The sequence below is a fragment of the Maylandia zebra genome, linkage group LG16, assembly GCF_041146795.1.
Source record: "Maylandia zebra isolate NMK-2024a linkage group LG16, Mzebra_GT3a, whole genome shotgun sequence".
NCBI lineage: Eukaryota > Metazoa > Chordata > Actinopteri > Cichliformes > Cichlidae > Maylandia > Maylandia zebra.
In genome coordinates this window covers 15,875,651-15,902,205 of record NC_135182.1, presented here as the reverse complement: position 1 = coordinate 15,902,205, position 26,555 = coordinate 15,875,651, and the positions used below count along the sequence as shown (strand labels likewise).

Genomic DNA, 26,555 nt, shown 5'->3' with positions numbered 1-26,555 from the left:
TGTGTTGATCAATATGCATATTAAAAACACCAACTTAACAATGTTAAAGTCATGCCTAATGGCAATCTAGTCAATCCTTTGCACTTTATTTTGAGGGTCTATAAAACTGAAATTTGGAGGGGCTGTTTCAATAATAACCATTGTTTTTGTTTTACGAGGTTTTATTTAGGAACATAAAATCAAGATAATTTTTGGAAATAAAATCATTAAACAGGATGAGCTTGCCAGCCAGACTGGACCTTTAATAAAGCTAAATTTAGTTTAGTAGAAGCATTACCTAACACAGTCTGTGGCTGGCATATAATAGGAGTTATTAGATTAGATGTATTAGCTGTGTGCTTTGAGTACACTTGGTTTCTTCTATTGTTGTGTTTTTGCCATCAGCTATCTAGGTTCACCAGTATGTTTAGAGAAATAACATGGGAAATCTCATCAATGATACACTTCTGACTGCTGCCACGTGATGTATCTTTAATTTGGCATGTGTTAATAACATAGTAACACTGTGCAAACTGTGTAAATGAGAAAGGTAATAAACTGCAGAGAAAAAAATGAGACAATTTGATGGTCAGAGCAGTTTGAAGCAAATAGATGCTCTGCAAAATGCAGTAACATTCACTTAATCTAACTACTTTGTAATTTACAAACACATCAAACATCCCATGCAAATATCTATTTCTTTCATGTCTGATGCTTCATGTGTGCACTGTGTGTAAAGCAGTGAAATGCAGTATGTGGGATGGTAGGGCGATCAGGGCGATTGTGGCTCAAGAGTTAGCAGTTCGTCTTGTAATTGGAAAGAGCCCCGGCTCCGACAGTCTTGGTCGTTGCGTCCTTGGGCAAGACACTTCACCCGTTGCCTACTGGTGGTGGTCAGAGGGCGCGGTGGCGCCAGTGTCCAGCAGCCTCACCTCTGTCAGTGCGCCCCAGGGTGGCTGTGGCTACAATGTAGCTTGCCATCACCAGTGTGTGAATGTGTGTGTGAATGGGTGAATGACTGGATGTGCACTTTGGGGTCCTTAGGCACTGGTAAAGCGCTATACAAACACAGGCCATTTACCAGGGTAAATCCAATCAGCCATAGTTCAAGGAGGTAGATGCATTAGTTTAGAGGAAAAATGCTGCACCACAAAAAGCACTGACAGATTGAGCTGAAATGAATAGTTATGGGATGGTGACTTTGCTAGACAGAAAAAAAACATCATGATGCTGGAAAGCATTACACTGTATACAGAGGGTGATCCCTCTGTATACAGTGTAATGCTTGGCTTTTTGGGAAAGACACCAATTTTACCACCAAGCTCTACATGAAATATTTTTTCCTCTGTGGCTGCAGACAGCTTTGGATCCTCTTGTGTTCTCGGTTATGCGTTTTTCTCATAAAGGTCAAATTAAATGACCTGGTAGCATTTCCGATGGATTCTTGAGGGTTTTTCTTTCTTGTGTCTTGGAAGCACTGGGTGCTGGTCATGCGTAGGGCAGAGATAGGACTTGTACACAGTATAGTCATAGCCTCAGGCTACTCTCTCCTTCTGGTACAACCATTCTAAGCAGATAATACATAGGAAACAAAAGTTATTTAGTAATTAAGCATTGATTATACTGTGCTGTACACACGGACAGATGAAGACTCAATGGCCAAGCAGTCACTTCTTAAAATTCCGTTGTCTCTACAGACAAGTCTGTGTCGTCACAAAAAATATTATAATTATTAAGATTATTATAAAATGGCAAGGTTTATAAGAACACAAAGCTTTATATTTGACAGTGATTATCCAAATGTAATTAATTTCTTCGTGAATGATATTAAATGAAGATGTGCACAGTCTTTGGTACACCTCAAAGAAATGTTTTTAATTAATTAGCACAATGAAGGTGGCTGTTTGTTGAATCACTTGTTGTGACAATCCATTAGCACAGTGTCTAAATCCTAACTGACTGCAGGTAAGATCAGACACAATGAGTCATTGTGATTGAGATTCATTCTCACAGATATTTCAGTTTGACTGAGGTGCATTTTGAAGCTAAGGTGAACAAGTGTTTCTCACTGATTGTAGTGAACATTTTGTTTGTTTTTAATTAAATCTTCCAATCTTTATTTCTTTTATACAGCAGCTCAATATTTTGTAAAGACCTGACCCAAAATCGATTAAAGCTATTGATTTGGTACTCTCGTGAATTTCCCACGAGTACCATGCTGTTGGCTTTTGTGATTCTGGTGGAAGTTTATTGGCTCAAAACTTCATGTACCTTGCAATCACCTTTAAGATTTCCTCACTTTTAAGTGAGTGTTTTTTCAAGAACAATCAGCATTAAAGACTAAGATCATATAATATTGTTTTCTGTACTTTTATGACTGCCCGTTGTTGCAATTTATTGTATTATAAACTGTATAAATGTTTATTGCCCTCTTGAGCCAGTTACATCCTACCCCCACTGCCTCACGCCTCCACATCTCTGTCTTTCTCAGGTATAGTTTCGCTGATCTCTCTGGTGATCCTCTCCTACGACCGCTACAGCACCCTTACTGTTTACAACAAGCGTGGGCCAGACTACCGTAAGCCCCTAATAGCCGTTGGGGGCTCTTGGCTGTACTCCTTGTTCTGGACAGTGCCCCCCCTACTGGGCTGGAGCAGCTATGGCATAGAGGGGGCAGGAACAAGCTGTTCTGTGTCCTGGACTGCTAACAGTGCCCAATCGCACGCCTACATCATCTGCCTCTTCATTTTCTGCTTGGGTCTGCCTGTCATAGTGATGATCTACTGCTACAGCAGATTGCTTTGGGCAGTCAAACAGGTACACACACTAGCTGTCAGACACTGACACTTAGTCACACATTAACTGCATACATGTGAATGTCTATGCTGTTTTTTCTTTTAGGAATAAGGTGTCAAAAATAAAGCTACAAGTTGCTTAGAGTGATTTTGCACCTTTGAACACCAAACACTGCAGATGTCAAACATGGCCGAAAAGAGCTTTTTTGCTTTTTAATAACTGACAAAGGTGACAAAGCTTCAGAGCTTCATATGAACAGATCTCTGCTAAGATAAAACTAACATGTAAGACAGAGGAAGGGGTAGGTTTTGTGCACTGGACAACTGGATAGATTTTGAACTTTTAGCTTTTGACTGTATTATCATAAGTCTTTGTAGGGTTATCAACTTTTCTCCGAGGACCCACTGGGTCATCTAATCTGTCGTGTCCCAGCAGGGCTATTTTCAGAAATAAATGTCCCCAGCGTGAAATGCATGTAAGGTCAATAAAGTTGTTGTAATCAACCATCAAATATTCAGATCTGCCCATTCTTTTATTTTTGCTGACTTAAAGAAAGAAAAATAAAAGCTAGCTGATGTATTTACCCGTCAACAAAACTGTTTAGTTTTTCTGAACAGTATAAATTTCTAGTAAATTTAAAATAGAGCAGCACTGCAAACAAAAGTCTTCTGATTTTTACTGCACACTGATCTATTTGCATGAAACTTGCTGAAAATCTAGAATACACCTTAAAACATTTAGCCTTTCCCATTTGTTCTGTTCATGTGGTATCACATTGGAAAGGTAAACGTTTTTCTGTCAGTCCTATTTAAAATCCTGACATGTTCCACATCCATCCGAGATATCTCTCAGACAGAAGTTATAAAATCTGACAGATGACATAATCTGACATCAATGAGATTTTCTGCAAAGCTACAATGAAGTTTGATTGAAGAAGTTTCTGGCTAAATACATCAACAGTACATGTCAGATTTGGTTGACAGTCTATAAATCAAGGCGATATCTATCCCATCAAAGTTAAAGCTACGTACTCCACTCAGCTAATGGAACAGAGCAGTGCTGCTAGAAGATACGTTCCCACCACAGTCATATTCATAGAACACAGATGTTTATGATGAGTTTACTGATGAATTGCAATATATTCATGCCTTCTGCTCATTTACATAAAAATAAAAGCAAAGAAACGTAACACGGTTTGCGGGGAATCAGTCAACCAATCACAGTTTCTTTGGTGATTGGTTCATGGGTATTTTTTTTTCTATTTTTAATAGAGTGACTTCACTTGTCTTGGGTAAATAAATAAAAGATGTTCCACTCCCGTTGCTTTAGATTTATTCCTGAGAGCAACAGGAGGGTAGCAGAGGATTATCACAGCATTATGACTCAGACAAAGCCTAAGCTACTCAACCATCTTCTTGGGTTTGTTTTAGGTTGCTTTAATATAGTGGATTTAAAGCACTTCAGGAACTCAGACTGACCCCCTGGTATCAATAAGCAGCTTTTTTTCAAATCCCCTCCAAGTATAATTATCTATGTTTGGATCATATGAGATAAACTGGTTTTATTTCAGTTTCATTACTTTTGTTTAACTTTAAATAAGCTGTTAAGTTCATAACATTTTACACACTGACCTTCCTTTGTCAGGACACCAGTTTCCAGCCTAATAAGTTCAGGTTGCATTAAATCAAAGAGTGCATCTAACTTTATACAGTTTGGCTGATGCTTTATTGCTGAACTAAACCAGGCAACTCTGTGTTGGTGCTGATAAGGTGATGCACTGGGATCTCCATGCATACGGTTTAAAAAGAAAATTATCTAGTTTTACAATACATACTCATAAAAAGTTGTGACATGTAACATATCCATCCATTAATTTTCTGCCACTTATCGGAGTTTGTGTAAAGAGAACAGCAGTCTAAGAAGAGATGCCCAGACCTCCCCTCTGTCTATCCATCTAAGCTAAGAGATGTAAACTTGTTTCTGTCTTACAGCTTGTGGTAATAGGTGAAGGTAGGGATGTAGATTTACAGGTAAATCAATAGTGATCTCATTCCAGCCACTTCATACTGCAAAGTAGCCCAGCGCAAGCTGTAGGTCCCCACTCAGTAAAGCTAATAGAACTACATCATTTGCAAAAAGCAGAGACGAGATCCTGAAACCAACCTGACACCCCAAGTCCCTTGACTGCACCTGGAAATTCTGTACATAAATACAGATAAAATCTATGAAAAAGTCAAACACCCACAGACAGCAATTTTGACTTCTAACCACCTGTGCAAGCCAAGCTCAGAGTACAGATGAACAGGGATTGGATGGCCCACAGCATTGTCTGATACCCCATACTCACAAAGCACTCCCACGAGACTTGATCAAATGAGTTCCCCAAGTTCAGAAAACACAGTTAGCCAGTGTTTATGTGTTCGAGACAAATCTCCAATGCTCCTCTTGGAGTGAGGTTTGATGACTGGACATACTCTCCTCCCTAGCAGTAGTATGATCAGCTGATTTCAGTTTGTATGCCAGAGTAGAAACAGTGCCGCAGTCTGCAGTGTGGGTATGGACATTTTATTTATATTTTATTGAACAAAGCATGAAAGCGCAAAGGTAAAGTGGAAACCGCATTGAAGACAGGCAAGCACAGACAGCACGCTAAGCTAGCCAATAGCGCAGAGTGACATTAAAGTTGTGTGAGCTGTGTCAGTCCAGTGACCAGACTGTGAACTTCAACAGGTAACAAACTGAGGAGCAGTTAGGCTGCAGCCTCCATCTCAGGATTATATTGTTAAATGGTAATTATGAGACACTCTTTTTCAGGTCATTTTACAGACAAAAGTAATGCAATGAGTAGTATAACTATTAACTATAGCATATTACTTTCTCCTAGCAGTAACTAACTGCATTAAAAAGTAAAACATACATCATTACTTTATGAAAAATATTCTGTGTAACATGTGTAACAAATTACTTTTTTGGAGTAATGACCCAACACTGATCACAACAAAGATGTGATCAGTGCATGTTGAAAAATCTCCAACATGCACAAATATTTGACTACAGAGCATGCAGTTCATTTGCACAAAAGTAATGTTTTAAAGTGGAGCCAATGAGAACTCACTGAGAATTGACAAGGAATCTAATCCATAAGTGATATTGATAATGGAATTGGAATCTCTAAATTCTTTTCAAGGCTCACGAAGACTTCAGAAATCTATCGTCACTGAACATAGTTCAACACAAATGAAAGCTTTGCCATGCAAAGAAAAAAAACAAACAAACAAAAAACAAAGCCCATTTAGTGAAGCTGTAGTCAGATGAATTAAAATGTGATTTTTTTTTATGGAAAAACATCAATACTCATCAATAGTGTTATCAAAAAAGGAGGTCGGGTACTGTCATGAAACTTACTCCTCCAGGCTTTTATTGTCCTTATGTCCTGCCAAAGTTTCAAGATGTTGAAAAGTCTATGTTGTTTTTTTGTGTTGTTGTGCATATTAAAGATTTCATGCAAAAAACACAAGGCTAAAATGACACATATTGGACAAAGGAATCAGTTAAAAGCTGAAACATACTGAGGGGAAAGCAGGTGGGCATCAGGCGGAAGCACAAGACACTCTAGCTCCTTGTTGATATAATTTCCTAATCGCATCCAGAAGACAGATGTTAACATTGGATCAGTAAAACTAGACAGACCCCAGAGCTGTTTCACTATATAAGAGGAAAAAAATCACAAACATATACTAAATGTTCCTAACTAGTAGTCATCATATGGTGTACAGTGGGGTGGCCAAGCAGTTTGGCAATACCAACTATAGTTTCTTCTAAAGTTGCTGCTCAGTAGTACACAATTTCCTCACTGTGTTAACTGTTTGGTATGCAATCCTCACAGCAGGTTTCTGGCAGAGGTAGAAAGCTAGCTAACACTTTGATATTTCAATAAAACTATAAGTCCTTGATTACTTTGAAACTTTACAATGTTTAATGAAGAATTACCACAAAAATAAAACTGAATACAGAAAAAAAAAACACATATTACTATATGTACACTGTAATAGAATGTTAATGATACTAATAAAAACTTGTGAGTGCTCTACTTTTTCAGTAACAGTTAACAGGCTAGCTTACCAAGGATAGCACCTTCAAATTAGCTTTGTTAAATTAGACAAAAATAAAAACATCAGAAAACTGCCAAACACTATAAAATACACTCAAAACTAGACAGAAATAATAAATGAACTACTTACTGAAATATGTGTCCAAGTCACAAGTGTTAAAAAAACACCATGTGCATCACTCCCTTTGCTCTAGCTAACTTCCTGCAAAGAGAAGCTACATTTCAGCACATATAAATCTAGTCACATAATCACGAATTCAAATTAGAATATGTTTCATTACACCTTTAACAATCGACCAGCAGCGTTGGAGTGATAAGGAGATATATGGCTTTTTCACTTACACAGTGCTTGTGCCAGTGCCCAATCTAGACTTCCGTGCATTTCCACTAAAAAACGACTGGCAGACAGCTAAATAATCCTCAGTTGTCAAACCTGTCAAAGTTTGCATGGTTCTCACCACTCAATAAGGAGGAACTAGGTCCACACCAGTACTGACATTGTGTTGGTGGAAAAGAGGTATATGAGTACTCACCCTTGCTATTAATTTTAATCAGTGGGCTCTCATGGGATTGAAAATTAAATGGTTGCACCCAGAAAACTATAATTATAAAAGAGACATTTTCAAATACTTGCCAATATATCTAAAAATATGTCAGGATAATTCACCAGTCTATCACATAGAGACAAACAACCATTTGCACTCACATTCACAGGTAATTTAGAATCACCAATTAACCTAACTAAACTCTAATGACTGCATGACTTTTAACTGTGGGAGGGAGAATACCCAGATTGTGGATTTGAACCCAGGACCTTCTTGCTGTGAGGTAACAGCACTAATCACCATGCCACCAATCCAAGGCTAACAAAACTAGGAAAGCTATGATTTCTAAGGCTTGATGCAGAATTTTTTGTATGTTTTTGTCCATGACAGGTTAAACCACAATAAATAGCAAAAGTATACACGTGGGTGTGTGTGTAGTTGTCTGCCTCTTATAACTCCAGTGATTTTCCTGCAGATCCACGATTTAATTACGTTCAAGATAGAAACATGAAATTTTTGTGTTCAAATTACAAGGTAGACTTTATTAATGTAACAACCACCCAATTTACTTTTTTCGGTATACCGAGCATGAGGCAATTGTGTTAAATACACGCAAGATGTTTACATAAACCCAAGAGATGGCCAGTCACTTTTTTTCAGTGTAAGATTTGTGATGACTCATGAGCCAGGTGAGCTACTGCTGCATTTTGTTTGTGATTACTACATGAGAGCAGTGAAAAAGAAGTAATTTTAACGTTTCTTAGATATAAGACACACTTCAGGAAATTCAAATCAAAATTTTCCAGAAATATTTTTTTTCCTCTCTCTCCTGTTCCATTATTCGCAGGTGGGTAAGATCCGAAAGACTGCAGCCCGGAGGAGAGAGTACCACATTCTGTTCATGGTGCTGACCACTGCAGCCTGCTACCTGCTGTGCTGGATGCCTTATGGTGTCGTGGCAATGATGGCAACATTTGGCCCACCCAACATCATTAGCCCCGTGGCCAGTGTAGTTCCCTCACTGCTCGCCAAGAGCAGTACCGTCATCAACCCCCTCATCTATATACTTATGAACAAACAGGTAAGTCGCTATTATGTGCATGTGCGTGTCTTACCTAAAATCAAGAGTTATAATTCTGAAAAACAGATTTGAACATGTACAACAGCTTTATTTACACAGTAGAAAAAGACAAACAACAGCTGAAATCATAGAACTGCTTGATTTAAATATCAATTCAAGTGTAATATCAAGAGATTTCACTGACCAAAGAGAAATAAAAAAAAAATCAAGAACAATGCCCTAAGGCTCTTAAAAGGGAAACAGAACAATCACTCTCATTACTCACTCCTTTCCTCTTCCTCATCTAAAGAATACTTCAAAAAGGTAGTTATAGAAAGAACAAATGTTAAACAATTCTTCAGAGGCAGTGTGGTACAGAAATCCCCACAACACTTGTTAAAAACTCGACATGAAAAATAGGCCTCGAGAGTAAAGAGCAGACAGAAAGAGGCTCGAAGTGGTAAATGTTACACGCATGTCTTCAAACATATTTTTCAACTCACTACTTCACAACCAAAGAACGTTAATGTCAAGTTTGACTACAATGTCCCATCTTAAAAAGAATACAAAATTCAGTTAAGCTCGACTTTTGCAGAAAGAAGCACCTAAGAAGTCCTACTGTTACTCTGAGTCCTCATCCCATGAATAACCCACCCAAACTGGAACACAATTAAAGATGGGATTTGGCACAATATTAAAGATGCAAAGATGAAGTAGCCAGAAGGCATTGCACCTGATCAAGCACTTCCATGGAGCGGCTGATAGCCGCACTGCAGATGAATGTGATCCACAAGCATGCAATAAAATCTGCAAAACATCACTTCAGTAAAAGAAAACCTTGCAAGCACGAATGCCTTTCACAACATTAAAGACAATGGTGCCTACTTGCATCACAGTACAGCACAGACAGTTTAAGACCTAGCCCTGCTCCTGAATTGCATGCTCTGTGCATTGGAAAGTAACCTGTTACTACAATGCACACGTACAATACGTTCAGGGCTTTCACACCTTCAGTGTGCTACAATCACAAGCACATTTTATCGTTTATCGCAATTATAAGACGTACAGCAGAGCGAAAAAACCTGCATTGTTTAAAATGAATCATAAGTCCTTTATTAAGCATCTAAACTACCTCCTCTATACATTAAAATCTCTGTTACAGTCAAGATTGGGTGTACTGCAGAGTACAAAGTTATGCGTTACTGCAATCGCATTACATTTGTCACTATTGCTGTAATGTTTGGCATTACTGAGCTAATTCAGTAATAACATTACAAATAAAACAACAAGTTGTTAATCACATTACAAACGTTCTTCATTTTTTTGAGCAAATAGGGGGAAAAACCCAACAAAAACGACAAAAATGCCTTTTCACGTGTGCTCATGTGTGGGAACAAAAACGGCAGAGTGTAGAGGTGTGCGCAGATTTCCCAAATTATTGCACAAAGGGACATGGATGTGATGGTGAAGGGCAAACTGTGGCCAGGCTAGAGACCGATATCCACTGCTGCAAACACGGAATCAAACCCCAACAAGCACCTGCAAAGGCAAACATGCTAACACAAAGATAACAGTGAACGGTGCTTCCGGAGTGTAAACGGCGACCTGGACGGAGCAACTAAGACTCGATTTCTAGCAGGCACAGATGAACACACTCGTAGCATCGCACAAAGAAATGTTGCTTGTTTCTACAGAACAATCACTGGCGCCTCATTTATTTGTGCTCGGTTGATATTCACCAACTCTGTCAGCTTCGGAGCTCTAAGAGAAAGATCACGTCCTCCATATAGTAATCACGTGTAGTTGTTAGGTATGTGGGCGTAAGATTTTATGTTACATTGTTAACTAGAAATTAGGGGGATATTGTGCATCAACTCAAAATTAAAGTGGGAGATTTGAAAAAAATAAAATACATAACATTTTTGCAAAATGATCCAAATATTTGTCATACACCTGCTACAGCTACTAATTTAATTAATTGAAAAGTCAAATGACTTGTCTGGACAAAAAGCAAGTACTTATGGGGGTTTGGAAAAGAAATGTGTCCACAGCAAAACTTCAAAATATTTTTATAAAACTTCAACTGAGTCAGCTACACGAGTGCAAGAAAAAGCTCTTGTGAGAATGAGCAAATTCTTGATTTTTTGATTTCCCTTTATCTGAAGCAGTACGTTTGTCATCCATGTAATTTACTGAATTGCCATCTGATTATTAAATCTGGTAAACATAAATGCATAATATCAAAATTTACAGTACATAAATACTTTAATTTAAAAAAAAACACCAGTGGTAGTAACTGGTCTTAAACATGGTTAAAATAAGGATCCATGTTCATGTCTTTAGCTGTCTAAGTCGTAAATGTTTTTTTCAGGAGGGGGTTAAAAAAAGCTTATGTCCTTTGGTAAATACTGACAAATTCCAGATATTATCCAGCTCCTGTTAACACCAGCTATTATCTAAATGATACTATGCTCTAGTGTTTCTACTGAAGAGCGACATCATTCTATTTAAAGCAACATTTCTATTGTGTTTTCATATCTTTCAACAAACCACAACGAATGGCACAAGATCAATCTGTTACAAAGAAAAAAAGATGCTCTCATTCCCACACACCGAATACCTCGAGCTCGCTGAAGACACGGCACTCTGTAAACATAAAATCCCCCCTACCTTGGAGACAAAGTAAATCCGAGGTTAGTACAGGTCCAAATTCCTTTTTCATAATTGTCTCTACTCTGAGCTGCGGGTAGGCACAGACTAATACCAGAGGATTCAGAAAATATGAGACATTTATAGTTGTAGGGAATGCACTTCATGCTGTTACGCAATAAAGAAATAACCCCACAGAGATGAGCTCCAGCAAGGGTTTGGCCACAACACGCAGTGTTAAAATTACATTCAATAGAGAGTGAACTGACCGTCACAAACAGGGGCTGGTGATTGCTGAGGCAGAGCGGAGGATCCCCTGATGTTCATCACTTCGGAAAGTCTACTGCTCCACACATCGAACTGATTGGTACTGCAGTCCTGCTAGAGTGTGTACTGCATGTGTCTGAACAGTCACAAGGCAACCCGAGGAAAGTGTTCAGCTGACTGCTAGGCACAGGGTCACGGCTGTTCTGAGTACCTGTTTGTTCTGTTTTGGCCCCGTTTACTCTGATTTAAGTACACAAATGCCCCCCCCCCCCCAAACAAAACGTGACAAACTGGTGGTTATCAGTCAGCGTGCACAGAACAATAATTCAGTAATAAGCTCAGTAGTATGAAATCAACCCCTCATTATGATGATTTTGCAGGAATATGTACAGTAACGTGATAGCTTTGACAGCTCCTCTCATCTTTCTTTTAGTTTGCATTCTTCTGCATGTACTTTTGTGTCGAGTTTGTGTACCTATGACATTCAACATGGATGATTTGTTTATTCACAACCCTTTGGACCAGTATATATATATATATATATATATAAAAAAAATAATTATACAATTCGCCGTTATAAAGAGTGACAGTTCCTTAAAGTGGAAAACCATCCATAGTACTGAGAAACACAGATTTTACATCACTGGAAACACACCCAGTTATTAAAAACTCACTTGCCTACCTAAAACAAGATCAGTTGCTACCCTAGTCAGCTCCACAGCTAACGTGGCTCAGCTAAAGCAGAGAGAAATTTGATATTATATTTTATTTTTTTCAGCTCCACCCTGGAGACTCTAATTTCCAGCCTCTGGTCAAGTATACCATCGTAATAAAGACAAGGTCTTTCAGAAACCTCTATGTTTATCCATCCCTGGGGGGCTATGGCTTATGCTCTTCACGGGTTTTATTTGAAACTTGCAAGCTTCAACCTCCTTGTCCATAGGGGCATTATTGCACCTCTCCCATGGTCAGCCTGAAAAGGCCAGAAGTGTGTGCGTGACGTCCGGGCTCATGAGGCCAGGCTTCATATATCAGATGTCACAGTTCACGGTGCTGAAGCCTGGAAGAGTGACGCGTCCTTTCCTCTCGAGGTCACTCACGGGGCCCATGTTGATTCGCTGGATCAGGCTTTTCTCATAGAGGAGAGGATGGTAGGCACCCAGTGTGCACGCAGCGTCATAGTAGGCCTCGTGGTAGTGGCACAGGTCCGTCTGCCTCATGGAGGGAATGTACTCGTACACGTGCACCTGCTCGCACAGCGCCATCATCAGGAGGATACCTGCAATGTCAGCATACAGGAGAAAATAAATATTTTCACACAACACTTGCCAACTAAATTAGAGTTCAACTTTTTAGCCAAACATTTGAGGTCCAAACATTACAAAATTATTAGAACATAAAAACAACACATATACTTATAAAATACAACGCTAAAACCTTCTGTTCCTGTCTTTTATTCTCTCTTTTTTTTCAAGGCAATAGTCCCCCAGGACCACTGTCAAAACACACATTCACACCTGGAAGCAATCTGGTAAAACCAAAATCTAAACTTATGGCCAAAGAGAAGTTAATGACATCCATTTTATTTTATCTGCTCCGGGGATCAAAGTAGAGACGTTACAAACCCGTCGTGACATTCACAAAACGGGAACTCTTAAAGCCGGGAGATAAGGTAAATCCTTTCAGTTTTCGTAAAGGTCGCTATCAGCGTGGGCCGATAATAAATACACGGCCTGGTGGGAAACATCTGATTATCAAAGGTGTGCGAGCCTTTCGGGCATTCGATACGTCTTCGGAAAAGGAATTTAGCACAAACTTGACAAATTTCTATTAGATCTGAAAATGTGCAAAGAGACTAAATGTGAAGCTCAACTGTGCTGAAAGAGGGGAGGAGAAAACTATGACACTGTGAATAATATATGAAGACTTCGACTTTGCCTGCTTCAGCAAGTTCTGGATTTTTCTGTGAAATGCAACTAAAACAAAAAACAGTGACCTCACACATATATTTTAACAAGGACTCTTCAGTCAGAGAGAATAATTATCCCTTCCACAGTAATTATATTTGTTGGTATGGCTGATGATATGTTCTGAGACCTCTCCACTCCCCCATTGTGCAAGACCTGAAGTGGGGAGAGCTGCAGCAAGACCTCCAACAGTAAGGTACCAACAGATGAGCTGCCACCATGACTGAGGGCTAAGTTTGACTCCGTGGTCTGTGGCATTATTAGAATTCTATATTCCCCCTAACAACTGTATTCCACTAATATGAAGGCAAAGCTGAAAAACACGAGTTACTGATGACAGATTTGTAATTTGGATGGATGAGTCACTTCCACAAGATCCTAAGGATGTCATAAGACCCTAACAAGTTCTGTGCTATAGACCTCCAAAGAAATGAAGCGCCAAGTGCTGGAGGTAACCTGCTTTACCACGACAACAGATCCTTTTCTTTTCCCAAGCATCACTTCGTTTTCAATTTGGGAACATTAAAGGAATTATTTACAGTTAGATTACACATAGAGTTTATGTAAAGGCATATTTGTGCAGCAAAAAAAGAAGGAGAATGCTTGGAGAAAATTTGGCAACATCATAAATGAGTTCTCAATCATACTGAAGTTCTCCTTCTAGTGGCTCTCTGGTATAGTGTTTTAGAAAAAGTCCAAAGGGGGTTACAACTAGTGTACTCCTGCTGTCAGTCCCCAGCCTGGATAAATAAGGCGGTTGTTGTCAGGAAGAGTATGAAAGGATATAAAATCTTTGCCAAATCAAAATATGCAGATCCAGTCGCCATGGAGATTCTTTGGGAAATAAGAGAGCAGCTAAAAGTGCCTTCTTCTATTTGCAGTTTTGCTTCTGGTGTTGGCTAAAAAATATTTGCGGTTTCCAAAAAGCAAACCAACAGTTTCGGTGAGTCTGAACACACCATTAGGCCATTTTCATTTGCATATGCACTCCAGTCTTGAAAGGTTCAAGACCTTAAAACAATGGAGAACACAGATATCTAACAGACTGAGAGCAAACGCTGAATGCTCTTTAACCTGAAACTGACCCAGAGTGCAAAGCAGAAAAAAGTCCGATGTTCGATTTCACCCCTGACAGAATACTGTGGCCAATAAATTTACAGCCACCAAGTGAACTTTTGTATACACTACCCTGCATACTTATCCAGACAGCACCATTTCCCTATGCAAATAATTTTTTCTTTACTATATGTGAGAAATGCTTCAGTTCAGTTTACTGTTTGTAAAACACCTTCACCTGCTTGTGAGTGTGCAGTGATTCCACTATTTTCCTCTCCCTCTCAGTTTTACAGGTGTTTCCTGATTCTGTTTCACTGCGATCGCTGGTCATCGGAGAAAGGCGACACCTCGATGCCGTCCAAGACTACGGTAATCCACCTTAACCGGCGCGTCTACAGCAACACGGTGGCCTGCACCGCCCAGATCTCCACCGAAGCTCTCAACCAGTGCTACAGCACCGCAGACACCAAGCACACAAACCCTCCAGAGGTCACCCCCTGAACATGAGCATTAATCAGACAGGAATCACCGCCATCACAATGAAGCACGAATAACCCAGAATGTGAACTCCGGTGGACTGTGGACAAGAGCTTTCAGAAAGTAGATGTGCTTTTTCGTGTTATGTGTAAACTTGTATTTGTAGACCATAAATGTGCCCTTTTAAACCTTTTTTTCTTTTACTATACATAACACAAAAGTGCTAAACGACCACAGAAATGCATGTAAAGTATGCAAATGCACACATACATGTACACCCATGTGTGATGCAACCAGACATGTTGGTATCAATCAGTTTTATCATCCACCACGCACCTTCTCCTGTTCAGTACATGCAAAAAAAAAAAAGGTAAGAACTTCATTCAAACTTATTTCTACGTTTTTGCGTCTATTAAAAATATGTATTTTTTAATAAAGGGCACCGTCACTGTGGTGGGTTCAAGGTTTTAGTCTGTTTCCGAACTGATGTGTATGCATTACATTCATTTCAGTATATATTATATATATTTCAGTATATTACATATTCTTAGTTTTCATCCTACAGTTTAAAAAGGCCAAATTTATTTTTTGAACTACAGGATCTTTTTTTAAATTTACATTTTAAACAAAGAGTTAAAAAAAAACCCCAGTAAAACAGCGCCTGTTCCTTGCTGCTTTTCAGTCGCTGTGTCACTGTAAATGGGGAGGTCACTGCGCAGACTTGTGATTTGATCAGCAAGGATCATTTAAAGCATCATTTAACTCTGCTTTTCCTCTTTCCCTCCTGCTGCTTTGGCTTTAAATGTTGAAGAATTCGAAAGGTTAAGCCCCCAGAACCTTTATCATGCGTGTACTTCAGTTTTGTTCTGCATGAAGGCGTTTATTTGAATTGTGTTCGTTTTTGTGTTTGTGCTGTGCTTTCTTTGGTTATGATTTAGTTGGTCTTACAAAGTTGTTTCTTTGCAGGAGTTTTTGCAGGTATGATTTCATCTTCTTTCCGGAATAAAAGGGCCAGTGTTTCAAAATGATTATCCAGCCACAGAAAAAGGATTCCAGTCTGATGACTGATGGACATTACGGGCATATCTGGGAAACACAATGCACAAATTTAGGGAAACTGATTACATTTAGCTGGCCTTACTTAAATGACAACTGCAAGACATAAAGCAGATATCAGTATTTTACTGCTTTTGTAGATCTAGAACTATAATGGACCAGGACCTGCTCAAGATTAAGGGAGTTATAAGTGAGGTCAGAGTGCTCAGACCTCAACCCACTGACATAGAGTTGAAGAAAATATTGATGAGTCATTTTCCTCCTCACTTTTGTGCGGTGCCATTCAGGACCTTCAGAAAATGTGTGATTGAGGTTGGTGCTTCTTCAAGAGGCTGCAAGCAAAAAAATAAGCCACAACAAAAGCTTTGCTTACTCTTTCCAGTCTGCGATGCAGCTGACTGCTCAGTGTATTCAATAAAAACAAGAAAAGCACTGTGTTATTAGTTAAGTCAAATTGTGTTTGTAATTGTGACTCGGATGAAATTAATTTTAAGAGTAGTCTGTTCAGAAATGCTGGGTATTACAAATAACATTATCGTCACCAGTTTAATTGTATTTTATTGCTGGATTCAAATGATTTAATAAAAATGTCTGCTGCTGAAAAAGGAACGTATCATGCATCGTAAATTAGGTTGGAGGATGGTGTGACATTGTGAATATTATAAAAAGCAAAAGGAACCTTTTCTTGTATTTCCTAAATGAAAGAGGTGCAAATGAGGACAAAACAGAAAATAATACGTTTTTCTTAATCACTTTTGACAAAACGCCAATGTCTAAAACCAAAAAGAATGGAAACACATCCTGTAACAGCAACAGATGGGTGACGGCTTTTCATTTTCCCCTGAAGGTCAAAATCTCAGCTGAGTGGAAAACAGTCTAATTTAAAGTAACATGACAAATATAAACAACAGAGTCCTCCAAGGAACATTGTGACATTTTAAATACAGGCAGTCATGCCTAACACTTCAGCAGGGTTTTGTTTCTCCAGTGTAAAGCTCTTTTGCCTTCCATTTAAGCTGTGTAATCAGCGACTGATTCACAGATTATCAAGTGCAGTCACAATGAAAACCAGCTGTAACGTGGGTCGCCCGATGCACGGCAAACCAAAGCGCAGATTCCTGGGTTGTGATGCAGCAGAGCTGCTGGATTAAGCTAAAAGAAAAGTGTAATTAGATTAAAGAGTGACCAGTTTCTCCTCTGCGCTCATGTGCAACCCTCTGCAGTCCGCTGAATTTGAATTGACTTATTTTTTTTAATATGCTGTTTAGATATTTTATAGCTGATGCTTTATTTATGCTTTTGCAAGTTTTTCCCTTTGTACACCAAATATCTGCTCACTAGCGTGAATGCTACTTAGATTTCGTGTTCTTGTGGAGTCTTTGTTGCTTTCCTGTTTCAAAAAATGTGGGTTTTTTTTCTCTAGCAGAATCTTTTCAGACGAATCTGGAAAATGCCAGTTTGACAAGCATAATATAGTATGTTTCCCACTAAGGTGATTCTCAAAGAGCTTTTAGCTGAAAAATAGCCATATCTCAGCATGGTGTGCGGTGTTTCCTTGAGATATTTGAGGAAACTTGATAGGTGGAGGACAAAACAAGAATTGGCAGGCCTAAAAAAATACAACATCCAAAAAAGAGCTTTGAAAATCTTTCAAGAAGCCTGGACAACAATTCAATGAAGACTACTTAAAGAAATTTCAGGAAAGTTTTCCCTAGCAAGTTCAGGATGTGTGCAGCTTTTCAAGAATAAGACAACCGAACCAATTTCCCGTTTTCCTAGCATCATGTATAAGAATGCACAGTGCAACAGGACAGGAAGGTGAAGTGCATATCTTCATTCCTGTCTGTTTAAATATATTGGTTTCGAGTGTGTTGGTATTTTGCATAATCCTGCCACTTGCTGATGGTGTCACTGTGCATTCAGTGACACCATCAGCAAACAAGCGTGCGTGTGTTTGTGTGCATATATATCTGCTATAGGAGCGGGCAACAATCTGCAAAGATAACAACAAAGAAGCAGCTGAAGGGACAGACGTGCATCACATGTGCAACCACTGCACGCATGCAAGACATGCGTGAGTGTGCACTCACCTATGAAGCCAGATGATGGGGGGTTGGGTTGGATGTCCTCCTCTGTGTTGCCCTGAATCACGTCCCAGAGCTGCCACACATAGCTAGGGTGAAGGATGTAGAAGGGCTGGTCAGGATGCAGCTTGCGGTGCTCCATGTATGGACCGAACAGGTTGTAGTCCGGACTAGTGTACCACTGACGAGAGATAACACAGCAGACAGATTTAATCTCAAATCATGAGTCAGATAAGAATAAGACAACGTGATTTTTTTTCCAATAATTAAAAATGTTTCTGATATTTAGAGGATTTTCTACTATTCAAAACAATGAAGACTGCAGTCAATACAAAAATAGCAACAGTAGTATCGCTCACTGGGTTGAGCAGGTGGCCCAAATGCCATAAGGCTATTGCAGAGGCCTGAGTTTGAATCGACTCATGGCTGTGTGTTTCCTGTCTTCTTTCCACCACCCTATCTCAAAGGCTAAAAAAGCCCCCCTTAAGCAAAAGATAAGAAGGAAAAGATGTTTAAAGATAGAGTGCAGCCCTTTGCAAACATCTGTCAGTCTCTAACGTTTGGACAAAAACTCCTCTGAATGGATGCTGAAGTTTAGTCAAATGTATCTTCAGACTGCGAACATTGCAAAAAAAACACAAAACGCCCATACAGATAAACGTCCGTCACTGCTGTTTTATGCTGTATCATGTTGAGTGGCTCTGGAATACATTTGAATTGTATTTATGCTTTCTTTCACAGTTTAGATGATTATGTTTTATTCATGTGAGGTTTGTGTTGTTACCCAGGGACATAAATAATGTATGGCTTACAGGGTATGCATTTAACAAAATAGAACTAAAGCATATTAAATGTAATTTCCTGAAATAACATCATAGCGGAGGAACAAATCGATGTAGCTGCACTAAATGCTCAGACAGGAAGTGTGTGCATGTGCAGAACAAATCCTGGTTTAGGTGAGGACCTTTTGCAGATATAAGCCTAGTGCATACTGATAATTTCCCACCAACAAGTCAGCCTCTCAACAGAAAAGTCAGTGAGCTGCTGTCTTATAGTAGCGTGGCTGTTATGCTAAAAACTTTAGAGTCATTGAAACTATGTAAGAGACTATTTCCGGTCAGGAAATTGAAGGGCTCTGGAGTCAATCAGGTGGTTTGACTGAAATTTTAAGCTGTCAAAACATCCCAGAAAATGTTAAGTGTCTTAGACGAACGGTGCAGCACAGCTGTGTAGAGAACAATACTGTGATTGAAGACAGCAAGTGCACTGTAGGGATACATCACAGTTGGACAAATGAAATCATAAGAAAACTGATGTAATCGGTGTGCCAAGTACTCATAATGGATTCGTGGGAGTGTGCATGTCCATTTTCATCAGTTGTACCATCTCCAGTTTGACCGCAGAAATAAAGGAGAGCATGAAATCATTGTTCATAATTTGTAGTTTATCATTAAAAGCCAAATTAAATAACAGTTGTTCCACTAATTCATGAGAGCTGAATATTATGAATTAATGGCTTTTAATGTAAATCTTTGTAAGGGCTTTGAAATAAAGACCCGACTACTGGGAATGTATATTTTGAGAAACTATATAACACACAATGCAAGTTACTGCATCCATGCATTGGATAATAATTAGTAACTGCACTTATAATATGTATGTGTGTATATATATATATATATATATATATATATATATACATATGCATGCTGTTTTTTGGTATAATATCAGGGGAGCCTCCAGATTTTTTTCATAGGGGTGGCCATATGGGGGCCACTAAAATATCGGGGTGGCACACCAAAAACAGAATGTCCAGGTTTATTATGCTCTTGTGAACTGCAGGTTAGTTGAAAAATAAGGGGGAAAGGAGAAAGAAAATAATTATATGCCTAGTTAATTTCCTGCTATATCACTGAAAATATATATCACCACTAGCACCCCTAATGAACTCACTGTAACATTCACAAAACCAGATGTAATCCATCTGGGCAAGGCTTGACATGTTGTGTGTTCTTCTGCATACCTTGATTATAAACAGTCTCTATTTGAAGGCATTTTCACCCAGAGAACTGCCAAACTGGATATTTGCTCTTTTCCTGACCATTCTCTGCAAACCCTAGAGATGGTTGTTGGTTGTGTCGGAAATCCCAGTAGCTCAGCAATTTCTGAAATAGTCAGACCAGACCATCTGCCACCAACAACCACATATTCAAAACCCCAGCTTTCTTCTTCATTTTTACACTATGTTTGAACTTCAAGTAGGTCGTGTTGATCATGTCTACATGCATAAATGCACTGACCTGCTGCCATGTGATTGGCTGGTTAGATATTTGCATTAACAAGCAGTTTACTTATATCTAAGTTAAATAAAGTTAAGAAATGTAACACATTTAATCATTTGGCGAGTGTCATGGGATACAAAGTAAAAATAAACTGAACAAACTTATATACGAGAAGGAAAGCTACATGACAGACACACTGCGAGGTGCTAAAAGCTACAAGAAACTGGACAACAGCAACAACACCTTCCAGTATTTCCAAAGGTTAACTACTGACAATGAGCGAGGATAGAATTGAAAACACGGATGTAGAGACAAAGGTCAAGTGTCAGTGGAGCATCGTGTTCTTTATTAAAACCCCATCAGTCCACATCCAGTAATCCTGTTCTTTACCATGCTGTCTACTGGCTATGTGAGCAGTTGGGTGAGCAGTATGGCAAATACTGTAGCTATATAACAATGCACTGCACGCACGCTTGAACTCTATTTGCATGGATAGTAATAAACTAACAAATCAGCCATTTTTTAAATCTTTACTTAATCTGATATATTCTGACGTAAGGACCTAATCTAGCAGCACAACACTGATTAAAAGGATTAAAGGTTAATGCAGGAATATAAATGATCTTGTTTGTTTTGGTGATGTCCTTCAGAAAATTAATTAAAGCGTTAAAAAAAATAAATAATAATAATAATAATAATGATGATGAAAAAAAGAAATTTCATGTAATTCACCAGATAAATGAAATCACTGAAAGCAGAGGCTGCATGCAAATATAATTTAACCTCAAACAATCAGGCCATTCACCGAATAACAATTAACGGGAAGCATGGAGAGGAGGATAAGGGGAAAGGAGCCTCGGAATAAAATCTTGTTTTGGACACATTTGCTAACATGAGCCAAACCTTTTAAAGGGCAGGTGGAAGTCAGAGATAGACGAGATGACATCATGGCAACTGTTAAGTCTAATTGTTGAATGTTGCCATTGTGTTTCTTAAATTTGTACAGTCTTAGTTTAAGCAGTAGGATCAAAGCCATTCCTTTGATCCTGACCACCTCTCCAGCCACTCTGTGCTGGGGGAGGTTTTATTGTAGATACATCCTATCTGAAAGATCTGTTTCTTTTGATGTAAGCTTCCTGGGTTTATGACCCTTTGGTCAGCAGGAGGTCTCTCACACACACACACACACACACACACACACACACACACACACACACACACACACACACACACAGTATACATTTACATACAGTGCCTTGTCTTTGTAACCAAAGGGGGGTTGCAAGGGGAGGTGCTTTGTAAACTATTGTTTGAAGTTTGTCAATAAAAGGCAGCGAGAGGAGGCCACCATTTTTGGGGTTCTTTGTCGTGCTGGACGCAGACGAGGCCTCCCTTGCGCAAGTAATGGATCGATCGACTGTCTTGTTTTCTTCATGATGAATAAGTCTCTAGAATTAGCGGGGTTTGTGGAAACACAGACCCAACAGCAACAAGCTTCTTTTCCTACATGTGTTTGTGGCTACATACACAACAATAACTGTGTTTACTTTCCTAAGACGACCCGCTTTAATATTCCTATACTCCTTTTCTCTCGGTTCACTGCGACCTTAGTGTGAAAATGATCTGCTGAAACTGCTAAAGTGAAAACACATATACCTTGTGTAAGTTGACAGCATAAGGTGCGGGGTCCCAGGCCACCAGAGTTATATTCTTGTAGATAGAGCTCGTATTGAACCGATGCCTAGGATTTGCCAAAATCTGTAACACAGCACATGAAATGTAAGTCTTACTTTCAAATGTAAAGCACAATCATTCAGATGCATGGTCACTATTTTGCCAAAATACAAATAAAAACACAGAGAGAACCTCTTTATGTGCCTACTATAAATTAGACTAGGAGGCAGATACCAACATAAAGCCTGTCCAGTAAATATGATTACACAAATATGTTTTTTTGGCCAGGCAAAGCAAACGTTTAAACATCTCCAGACAGACTACACAAAACAAAGACTAAAGAAGCTGTTGGTGTTTTTTTTCCAAAGAACTAATCTATCTGCTAATGACAGTTCATACCATTGAGTTCAGATTATTTAAGTACAATGAACTCATCGTCATTTGGATGAAACACTTGACCATTTATACACTTCTAAAGGCATTACTTTGCTACATAAATAGTGAGTTGAAAATATAAATGACTGTATTTTTTTTAAATCTGTTTCTTTTAAGGATTCACTGTCATTTAAGGCCTCATCCTAACTCACCTGCGAGTTGATGATGCGGATAGTGGTTTTGTTTCCCACGTCTCTCTCGTAGCCTTCTGTAGGTGCAGCATTGAAACGTAAAACTGCATCATGAGCGTCTGAAAGGGAAACCATGGAGTCTTTCAAAGCAAGGTAACAAACTGGCCTTGAGTTGCATCTGTTATCATGGAAATATACAGACAATTTCCCTCCATAAAAAGTCTTCTTCATAGCGATATAAAAAAAAACTTAAAGGGTGAAGCCAGGCTTTGAAGATGTACAAACAAATATCAGATGTCTCTTCCAAATGTTACCAGCTCATGTTTTCAAGGTCTTAAAGCAATTACCATCATCTTTCAGAATTTCTACTTAGTCCAAATTTATTTAGAGGAGAAAACACAGGCAAACATCTCAATAACCAAGCACCTCAACCAAAGTCAGTGACGACACACTGACTACAGGGATGAAAATCACACTTGCACTAATTGTTGACAACAATATCCGACAGGCTCGGGGATGTAACCGGTGGTTGGCTCAGGTAAACAAAGAGCCATGGCTCACATAAGGAGTTTACTGGGTTTTTTTTGTTCACATGTCCTTCACGGTCCTCAACAACTTGAAATCCTCACCTTGATGGATGGCTGCTGTAACAATTACAAATTAATTCCTGCCTGTCTGCTGATCGATCTGTCAGTTTCAGGCGTCCTCCTCCTGCATTGAACTAACACCAAAATGGATGATCCCTCAGCTTGTGATCTGATACCCCTTCATCACTGCCACCAGCAGGTTTACAACTCAGAGCAGCTTCACAACAGCAAACAAGGCTCTAATAAAACACAGTAAACATGTCCATTCTCTACAGAGCTCAAGCTGAAGGATGGCTTTAAAGAAGAGTCCTTCAAGCACCGATCAGCCTCTGTCTTGATGGAGGCCAAACGCCTATTTAACACCTTCAGAAGAAAGAAAGGATAAAAAAAAAGGATTATTTAGTAAAGGCGTAGCACATAATAATAAAATTAATGAGAGCAGAACTGAGTCTAACTGAGTGGTGCGGCCCAGTTTCTCATGGGGTTCCTGGAAAAAATTCATTGCTCACTCCTGACTCACTCAGAATTCTTAGAAAAAATCTTCTTCTTCTGAGAAAAAAGTCAGAATTCTGAGATTAAAGTACTAGTAGTACTGTAGTAGTAGAAGAAAAAGAAGTTTTTTGCCATAACTATTCACTAAAGTAAAATGGAGTTACATGAATAACTGCTTATTATTTTGTCTCTTGTTACTATCATGGCCAATATCCCCCTTACACAAACAGGGACAGGTATATATGACTTGGTTCAAGTTTAAAAAACTGTCTGTATTATTCTGGAAAAACAAGTTCAGGAAAAACGCCTTGCATTTCAGTAACATATTTAATACTGCCATTGGACGGTACCAATCCAGACTTCCCCAAAAGTTGATTCTGTTCATCTGGACGTAGCGTTTTCAGTGGGAGTGACTTCTTCTGTTGCAGCTGACTGCAGGTTTCCCCAATCTTTTAAAAAGTCCATTTGCATAATGACTGAAACCAGCCCCACTGAAAGAACAACGGGCTGGAGTCAGTTCCTTGATCCTTAATATGCAAAATTCTCATAACTCTTATTTCTCTCTCATAATTCACCTGGATAATAGAGCATGCATCAAGACAATCCATACTTAAGAGTTGCAAGGAAAATGAGACAGTTTCTAGAGAGCACTGATATTCAAGCATATTTACTTATCTTGCATGATAAATTTGAAACATAAATGACACTAGAGTTGTGTCTAAACACTGATAAATAAAACAAACCTCTGAATTGAGTGTTTTACTGCAGCATCAAACTGAATAACCCTGCCAAAGACGAATCTTCTCCATACCGTGTTTGGAATGAGGATGCAGTTTGCCGTGTTCACCACATGATGGCAGGCACACATCACCACACTTACTATGAACCAAGTCCTGACCAACAAACTCTCACAGCATGGCCTCAGTGGTGTATAGACACTTAGGAACATTACAATCCAAAAGTCAGTCAACCTGCCTCTGGTATTCTCAAAATTTAGAGCGATCGTCATATTCAAGTCCGGACAGGTTAACTGAATGAATGAATGACTCACTGTTCATACCTGCAAAATACAGGTTCTGGCACAGAGAAGCCTTTCAGGGGGTACAACAGGGTGAGAATGAGTAGACAGAGTGAGATCAATGCCATCTGATTTCCTGCTGAAGCTAAGCCTGAGAATTAATGTAGCAAATACATGCTGTTTCTTTTAAAGCACTGTGACGCTGTTCAATAAATAATCAGCTTCATAACAACGGTCCCATTTATCAAGACACTACAGCACATCAGTTAAACATCTCTTAACTGAATACGTAGATGATTACACACTGAATGGGTATCCTGCAGCTGTTTTTACACTGAGATGTGGGTGACCTCAGAAATCATCAACAGCAGCTTTCTATAAGAAGGTTTGTGTGTAATCATACCAACTCAGGATACTGTTTAGAACAGCTCTTTATTTAATTCGTGACTAAAGTACCGTATAACACTGGTAGAATTTATTATTATTATTTTTTGTATGCGAGCACATGCATATGGGACACATGACTGGCCAGGCATCAAAATCAAACACGGGAGATGATGATACAGAAAGATTTCGATTTGGTGCCTGAAACTGAAAACTCATTCCCATCTCAGTCACCTGTTTCTCGTATACCAAGTCACGTGTTCATGCACTAACAATGGGAGGTGGCTTGTATGTTTTTCAAATTGTAGGAAAAGATGTTGCTGCTGATTTCCAAGTAGCACACAACAGAGTAGCGCGCTAAAGACTGAAGGCTTGTGGCATCGATGTTTTCACTGATAACCAAAGGGTCACCTGCAGAAGTCTGTTTCCATTGCCCGCATGTACCCATTTCTCTGTGTGGTGTAGGGCTGAACGATATATCGCATTTGCGATAATATCGCGACATGATCAAGTGCAATTTTCTAACCGCAAAGGCTGCGATTATACTGCGATTATATTATACAATTCATGGGCTGCATCCTCCTGAGGCCGCATTTGTAGACCGATTACGTCACAGCGACGCGCTGAAGGCTGTCCAAATTACTACCATATCCCAGAATTCATAGCGCGGCCCAGCCAAACTCCAGTTTCCAGCAATGGCGGCCGCTACTAAGTTTTAAAATTACTCATACTAATCTTTCTGGGTCACAAAATAAACTTTTAACATATTTTCAGGCGAGAAAGTAGTTGTGTAAACATCAAATATCTGCTCGGTTTATCAAGATATCCCATATTTGCAAAAGTGCTTCGACGTTTTCAGAGGCGTCTGCTACCCACCAGCTCGACAGCTAGCCGGGAGCTCGAGGGTTACTGATGCGGCCGAGAACGGCACAACTCCCGGCACATCATTTTCAGATCACCGCGGAGTTTCGCTGCTCGGGTTAAACGTAATATATAAGTCACTTAGACAACCTAAAAATGTTATTGTTGGGCTTTTTTCAGTGTTTTGTTTGTTCGTGAGTAAATCGGTTTGGCTGAGATTAAAGTTATTAGATTAGATAAAATAAAACTTTATTAATCCCCCGGGTGGGTTCCTCCTTGGTTTTCACACAGCTGACTAAACGTCAAACAGAAAACTTATTAAACAGAAGTATGAGACAGTCGAGAATTTACGCCAGTGTCTGGTTATATTTTAGATAGCAAGAAGCAGACGGCCGAGTTTATTAAACTCCACCGAGACAGCGGTGACGCTAATCAGAACTAGACCGTCCAATTTCACGCCTTTAAACTTTAAAGGCGTGTTTGTGTGTGTGTTTATACAATTGCTATTATGTTTGCACTTTATGTGTAATGTTACTGACTGCAGAGATCAGTAAGATGTGTGTATTTTTTATTTATTAGTTTTATTTATTTAATATTATTTTTTAATTGAATGACTGTCTAGTAGTTCACAGATGTCGAAAAAC

The 26,555-nt window shown here is 39.1% G+C and overlaps 2 protein-coding genes across 3 annotated transcripts in view; one reads left to right on the top strand and one right to left on the bottom strand.

Moving 5' to 3' along the window:
• tmtops2b (teleost multiple tissue opsin 2b) overlaps window positions 1-16,568 on the top strand; it is a 29,840-nt gene extending 13,272 nt beyond the window's left edge. The window contains exons 2-4 of the mRNA XM_004551285.4: window positions 2,471-2,796; window positions 8,279-8,512; window positions 14,716-16,568. Of these exons, the coding sequence (XP_004551342.2) occupies window positions 2,471-2,796; window positions 8,279-8,512; window positions 14,716-14,931 (776 nt within the window). The 3' untranslated portion in view covers window positions 14,932-16,568. The remainder of the gene's footprint in view (window positions 1-2,470; window positions 2,797-8,278; window positions 8,513-14,715) is intronic.
• The window catches only part of st6gal2a (ST6 beta-galactosamide alpha-2,6-sialyltranferase 2a), a 48,063-nt gene continuing 30,087 nt past the window's right edge, over window positions 8,580-26,555 (bottom strand). For both annotated transcript variants that reach the window (XM_004551286.3, XM_004551287.3), the window contains 4 exons: window positions 22,591-22,688; window positions 21,986-22,087; window positions 18,054-18,228; window positions 8,580-12,686 (listed from right to left, as the gene is read on the bottom strand). In XM_004551286.3, the coding sequence (XP_004551343.1) occupies window positions 12,439-12,686; window positions 18,054-18,228; window positions 21,986-22,087; window positions 22,591-22,688 (623 nt within the window). In that variant the 3' untranslated portion in view covers window positions 8,580-12,438. The remainder of the gene's footprint in view (window positions 12,687-18,053; window positions 18,229-21,985; window positions 22,088-22,590; window positions 22,689-26,555) is intronic.